The sequence below is a fragment of the Triticum dicoccoides genome, chromosome 7A, assembly GCF_002162155.2.
Source record: "Triticum dicoccoides isolate Atlit2015 ecotype Zavitan chromosome 7A, WEW_v2.0, whole genome shotgun sequence".
Taxonomy (NCBI): Eukaryota; Viridiplantae; Streptophyta; class Magnoliopsida; order Poales; family Poaceae; genus Triticum; species Triticum dicoccoides.
The window spans coordinates 21,808,391-21,814,947 of record NC_041392.1 but is presented as its reverse complement, the minus strand read 5'-3'; the positions used below and the strand labels follow the sequence as shown (position 1 = coordinate 21,814,947).

Below are 6,557 nucleotides of genomic sequence, written 5' to 3'. Positions count from 1 at the left end.
ATCAAAATATTACTATATAGAACTACCTACTTTATTTTAGTAAGAAATTAATAGAACTAGTTTAGTTGAATTAATAGAACTAGTTTATTTAGTTGAATTAATAGAACTAGTAAGTGTTTAATATTTCACCTATATATGAACATATGTTAGATATTAATGTCAAATATTAGATGAATTAGATATAAATTATATGTTAGATATATATTTAATTTAGTTATATGAGATTTCATTATCTAATTAACATTTTATTATATAGAACTAGCTACCTTATTTTTAATAAGAAAATTAATAGAACTAGTTTAGTTGAATTAATTAGTTGAACTAGTTAGTTGAATTAGTTCAATTAATTATGTATATTTTTCGTAAGTGCTTAGTTGAATTAGTTCAATTAATTAGTTGAACTAGTTGAATTAACAGAATTAGTTGAATTAATAGAACTAATAAGTGTTTAATGTTTCACCTATGAACATAGGAATGTCGTCTGACAACGAACACGATTTGATTATGTGCGAATACTGCGAAGACCAGCGCGGTCTGTGCGGCAGAAACTTTCTAGTTGATGATAGACGCTTCAGCATCAAGCTGGATGAGAACTTCGAAGTGGATACAGTAAGTCATAATGACAAGTCTTTTTTCGTAATTAAGCATGACTTATGCTTCATTTGCTTCAACTTTTAATTTTAATTTTCACTATTCTACTAGCGTATTCCCTGCCATGCAAGAATTTTTGTCTTGGATAAGATATGTTTCAGTCCTAACGAAACTATGGAGGTAAAAAGAGTTTACTTGAAGACCGAGCATGGTTATACCTTCAACGTTAAATTATACAATGCAGACACATACACCTATTTTGAATGCAAAACTTGACAAGCACTATGCAAGGCTTATGCATTTGAGCTTGATATGGTTATCACCTTTGATATTCGCACGGAAGATGATATTGAAGGTAATAGAGACATCTGCAGGGTCGATGTGCAGACGCCTCCAGTTCTACCATTATGTGAGTTTCTCAACCATATTTATGTCTTCGATATGAGATTATTTGAACCAGTTGAATAATTAATAGATCTCAATTTATATTGACAGCTTACTTCCAATCAAGCAAACATGTCCGGCGCTTGGTAGACAGGACCGTCCATTGTCCCAGGGCTGAACTAAACTGCAAGGAGACAAGTCATTATGTTTCATTGCTTGAGGATCTTGATGCTGTCAAGAAAAATTTCTTTCCTCCACTTAGAAATGTTAGTACTCAAAACGTGCGACCAATAGTGTTCGTACTGAACTACGGTCACATATATTTAGGAAAGACGGTGAGATTTCTACTATTTCTCCTCAGTGCATCTTTTGCATACATTATTTTTTAAGCTAAACTTCATTGCTAAGTATGTTACTATACGGTGTTCTTCAACAGGGACTCCCGATGAATGTTGTGCCTGATTGGATCGAGACTAAATGTACCATGAATATTGTTAGCTTACGGCCAAGATATCATACAATGCACTTTAGTGCATTTAGGATTTCTAATAGCGAGGAATGCTTAATAGTAAAAGACTGGAGCAAAATTGTGAACGATCACAGAGAAGTACTAGGGGGCAGCAATCAGAAGCGCAACCCACGATTAGGAGACAGGTTTATCTGCATGCTCCAATATGATAAATCAGCAAAGCTATACATGTTCTATGCTATTTTACCTGAGAGAGAGCAGCAAGAGTGATTAATTAGCTAGTTCATGCTCTTAGTACTTGTCCTCTCATGTCTGTGTTCTTCGTCCTGAACTTAATCTCAAAGAGTGATTTGCTTTTGTGGTGTTATGAACGCTTATAATATCATTACCATGTTGAACTCAATGATATCTTTGCTATGAAAACCGTTGGTGATGATATATATGATGCAAGAGTTTTTATATTAATTAATATGATGATGATGATGAGTTATTATATCATTTATGAAAGAAGTTGCATATTAGTTTCAACTGGATGGATTCTAGCTAAGTGATCAAGTATATGCCATATCCATATTACCTCGATCACTTAAGTAGGTGATCAAGTATATATAATATGGATATGACACATACTTGATGACTTAGTTAGGATCCATGCATCCAGTCAAACTAATCACCTAATGATTTAACAACTCATTATAATGTAAAACAATCACTAAATTAAATTGAAAACACAAAATTAAAGTAAAAATAAAAAATAAAACCAAAACACACCCAAACATTTAGTACCGGTTGGTGTTACCAACCGGTACTAATGTCCTACGCGCCCACGGAGCTGGCTCGTGCCACGTGGTTGCCCTTTAGCACCGGTTCGTGCTGAACCGGTACTAAGGGGGGGGGGGGCTTTAGTGCCTACAATTTAGTGCCGGTTACCGAACCGGCACTAAAAGGCCTTACGAACCGGTGCTATTGCCCGGTTCTGCACTAATGTAATGGTCGAAGTAGTGGCGGTGCCGACGATTGTGTTGGTACTCCATCATCGAATTCATGATGGCTCGCCATCATTTTCCTAATACCGACCTGCCACCGCTGCTGCCACCAGTATGCACTGTGGATAGCATTGCTGTGCCGTTCATCCCATCCGTGGACCGTGTAGCGTATGTGTATATGTCCATGCACTGCCAGCCTCTAGTTTCCTTCCTGCTGATCCGAGATTTTTGGATTGGTCGGTTTCTTGGTCCTCGGCTCCTCGCCATCCTTCTATTTCCGCCATGTGTTGAACGTGGAGCCACTGGAGATCGAGCTACCCCGTAAAGAATACCCCTTAACTAGTGATTTCGGTGGTAATGATACACCACTAATGTCACTGAAACTAGATCGTAAGTTAAGAGTCACCACCGATGGGAAGGGAAGACGAGGGGTCCTCTTGGATCAGGCAGGTCGATGTTCTCATTGCCGAGTAGTGCCAGTTCTATAGGTAACTTCCACGGCGAGGACAAGGGGTTGAAGAAAAGGAATCACTATTTATGTTTGTTCCCGGTCCGCTGATCTTATCTGAGTACCATGGTTTGTGCTCAACGAGTCACCATTTTGCTGAAATGAATTTAGTGTGCCAAAGTTGTGCGTCTGGATTCTAATTTGTAATAACTTTACATCTTAATAATATTGAAACTGAAACTTTCTTGTGTTACTAGTTTTATTATAGTTGGAGTGCTCCACCCGGTGTGCCCTCTGCTGACAATTCCGGAAAAACCCATATTTTTTTGGGAAGCGAAATAGTAACTTATTTACCGATTGAAAGTTAAAGAAGAAAAAACAGTCAAACAAAGAAACAACAAACACCCATACGCACTTGTCATTACATTCATTAACCCTTTATTTACTACAATACAATATGTTCACCTGATCACTTCTGTGTACATTACATGCCTATGCATTATGTTTTAGGATACATTTTCTTTATCTATCATGGGAGTTACAACGGCTAAAATCATCTCATTGATCTGCCTAGTCATCTTGCTTCTTCATCACTTGGAACGTTAGAACCCTCTTATCGTCCGCAGCATCGATGGAGATTGTCGAGCCTGCACAGGCTTCTCCATCGACCAGCATGTCTGAGAGAATCGTGGTCACGTGATTCTGCACCCACCTTCTTATGGGCCTTGCACCGTCCACCTACGATCGACGAAGCGTTAAAAACTGGACAATGGATCTTCATCCTGTGATCGTTATGAAAACTAAGCTATATATTATATACTCACCGGGTCATGTGATTCTGACCAAATGACATCTAGGGCTGCATCAGTTGCAAGTACAGAGACACCCTTGTTAGCTGCCGTTGCAGCAACATTCTTCATCTGGATTTTCACAATCTCCCTCAAGTCACCATGCGAAAGTGGCTCAAATATCACAACCTGACTTAGTCTATTGATAAGTTCAGGCTTGAAGCGCTTCTTAACCTGCATGAACAGTCATTTGTAAGACGATCATTGGCTTGCCCACCGAGGACGTTACAATACATAGTTGGGATTCACGAACCTGTTTCATGAGAAGATCTCTTTCAGCTTTGATTGTATTTTTCTCAGCCATTCTCGATGTTAGGTGCTCTGCTCCTAGATTTGATGTCATAATGATGATTGTGTTCTTGAAATCTACGACCTGCCCTTTGCCATCGGTCAACATACCATCGTCAAGTAGTTGAAGAAAAACCTTGAGTACTGAATCATTTGCTTTGTCCACTTGGTCGAAAAGGATAACACTATATGGGCACCGCTTGACTTTCTCGGTGAGTTGTCCATCTTCTTCGTAGCTATAGAAAATCAACTAAATTTGTGAGATATGAGTGCCGAGAAACAAGAAGTGTGCAAAAAGTCTAAGAATCAAACCTTCGAGATCCTCCGATGAGACGTGTCACAGATCCACTCTGAGCATATTCCGACATATCAAAGCGAATCAATGCTTTCTCGCTGTCAAATATCTTCTCAGCAAGGGCTTTAGCAAGTTCTGTCTTTCCGACGCCAAGCGAGCCCAAAAAGAGGAATGCACTTATTGGTTGTTCGGATTGACCAAAGCCAACCCTAGAACGTAGGACTGCTTGCGCAACCAAATTAACAGCTTCATCCTGGCCAACAACACGCTCATGCAATTTTTTCGCTAGGTGGATCAACTTCTCCTTCTCCTCTTGGTCAAGTGTAGCGAGAGGAATTTTAGTCCATCGGCTCACAACCTTCGAATAAAATTTTGATGTAACAAACACATCACATTATTAACATACGTGAATCTTCGTAAAAAGTAAAACATATGCAAATTAAGTATTCATATATATGTTTATTTGGGACTTACCCGTGCTACATGTCCAGGGCTAACAACAATTTCCGCGGTCGTTTGTTTGTCCGCGTGCATCTTTGTTGTGGCGCATGCCTCATCCATAAGGTCAATTGCTTTATCAGGGAATTTGCGGCCTGACAATGATCAAATACATCAATTAATTATCTTCAACATAAATAAACAATCGTATAGTTTCCATAATTAAGTGATGGATACTATAAGAGTAAACTGAATACTTGACGTATGTATATGTACCTGTAATGTAGCGGGCAGCGAGATGTGCAGCGGCTACAAGAGCATCGTCCTGGATTTTTATGCCATGGTGCTCTTGGTACCTGTGCTTCAGCCCCTGCAGGATGGCAATGGTCGCATGCACACTCGGCTCCTCGACGACAACCTTCTGGAACCGACGCTCAAGCGCTGCATCCTTCTGGATGTACTTTTGATACTCTTCGGAGGTGGTGGCGCCCACGCAACGGATGCGGCCGCGGGCCAACGCCGGCTTGAGGATGTTGGCGGCATCTATGGGGCCTCCTTTGTCGCCGCCGGCGCCAACGACCATGTGCATCTCGTCGATGAACAAGATGACCTTGCCTTCCGCCTCCTCTGCCTCCTTGATGACGTCCTTGATGCGCTGCTCAAACATGCCGCGCCAGTGCGTCCCGGCCATCATGGACCCCATGTCAACCTCCACGATGCGCGCGCCGACGAGCGTTTCGGGGACATTCCCGGCAGCGATGCGCTGTGCGAGGCCCTCGACGATGGCCGTCTTGCCGACCCCCGCGGGCAGAGGATGCAGACGACGCGGTCGATCTCGTCATCACGGCCGATGACGGGATCAGCCGCGGCGGCGTCCAAGGTCCTGAGGCTGCCGGTGGCGTCCAAGGGCTTGATGCCGAGGAGCTCGTTGTAGGCGAGCCTATCGTGGTGGTCCTCGAGCAAGGCCCACGTTGCCCAGGTGACAGCAACACTAGCAACGGCAGATGCCGCGACGAACAACAAGCCTTCGGGGCAAGACCAGGACGACATATTTTCTGACCCAACTGAAGAAGAAGGCGACCAAAAATCGGCCCGATCCGATTCGATATTGGACTTGCCGCACAACAATCTTTTTTTTTTGAACACTGCCGCACAACAAATTAGTCTACCTGTACTGCTGGTCGATCGATGTGCCGCGGTCGATCACGTATTTATACGCGGGTAAACCATAGATTGTCGATCCGACTCGGTATAGAACAATTACAAGGCCGGGAAACTAATTGAACTAGAATTACATTTCCGTCTTTTTTAAACACCAATATCCCTCTTGTAATATAAGGAGCGGACTAATTTCCAACTGACCGCTCATTAGTAATAGATCCGAACGATACGCGACGGAGCATACGCACATGTAGCCCAAGAAATTTTTTAGCCCGCGCGAACTCCCCTCTCCTAATTAGCTTCAATTGATTTAAAAGTATGCATGCATGCATGTGAGACACATGCTGATGTCAGCAAAGATTTCAATAAAATTTAAAATTTAAAATATTTTCTAGCTCAAACCATTGTTCTGATTGAAAAACTGTTTTGACATAAAAGACTCGTCGCGACGAGACTTTCGAAACTACATCTCATATTGATATATTCTGACGAATTTTTTTTCCGAGTAAAAAGTTACCACGCGTCTGCTACGCAAATTATCACCATGTTAGTTGTGGGCATAAAAATGATTCCTCCACCCTTCTCTTCACATCCACATGCCTGCATGCATTAGAGCATCTCCAATAGGCGCGCCAAACTAGCGCCACGT

General features: G+C 41.8%; 1 protein-coding gene across 1 annotated transcript; it reads right to left on the bottom strand.

Annotated features, from left to right (window-relative positions):
• Positions 1-3,448: 3,448 nt before the first annotated feature.
• LOC119328934 (chaperone protein ClpB1-like) lies at positions 3,449-5,438 on the bottom strand. The gene is made up of 6 exons (XM_037601924.1): positions 5,024-5,438; positions 4,784-4,902; positions 4,327-4,667; positions 3,980-4,250; positions 3,703-3,900; positions 3,449-3,616 (listed from the first exon to the last, which is right to left on the bottom strand). The coding sequence occupies exons 1-6, from the start codon at positions 5,436-5,438 to the stop codon at positions 3,449-3,451; spliced, it is 1,512 nt and encodes a 503-aa protein (XP_037457821.1).
• Between the last annotated feature and the right edge of the window lie 1,119 nt (positions 5,439-6,557).

What these genes read in the sequence shown, in the direction of transcription:
- LOC119328934 (XM_037601924.1), bottom strand. Translation starts at nt 5,438, where the DNA reads ATGGCCGGGACGCACTGGCGCGGCATGTTTGAGCAGCGCATCAAGGAC. An exon ending in GAGATCTTCTCATGAAACAG is followed by an intron (nt 3,901 to 3,979) that starts GTTCGTGAATCC and finishes CTGTTCATGCAG; the next exon opens with GTTAAGAAGCGCTTCAAGCC. An exon ending in GGTCAGAATCACATGACCCG is followed by an intron (nt 3,617 to 3,702) that starts GTGAGTATATAA and finishes CGTCGATCGTAG; the next exon opens with GTGGACGGTGCAAGGCCCAT.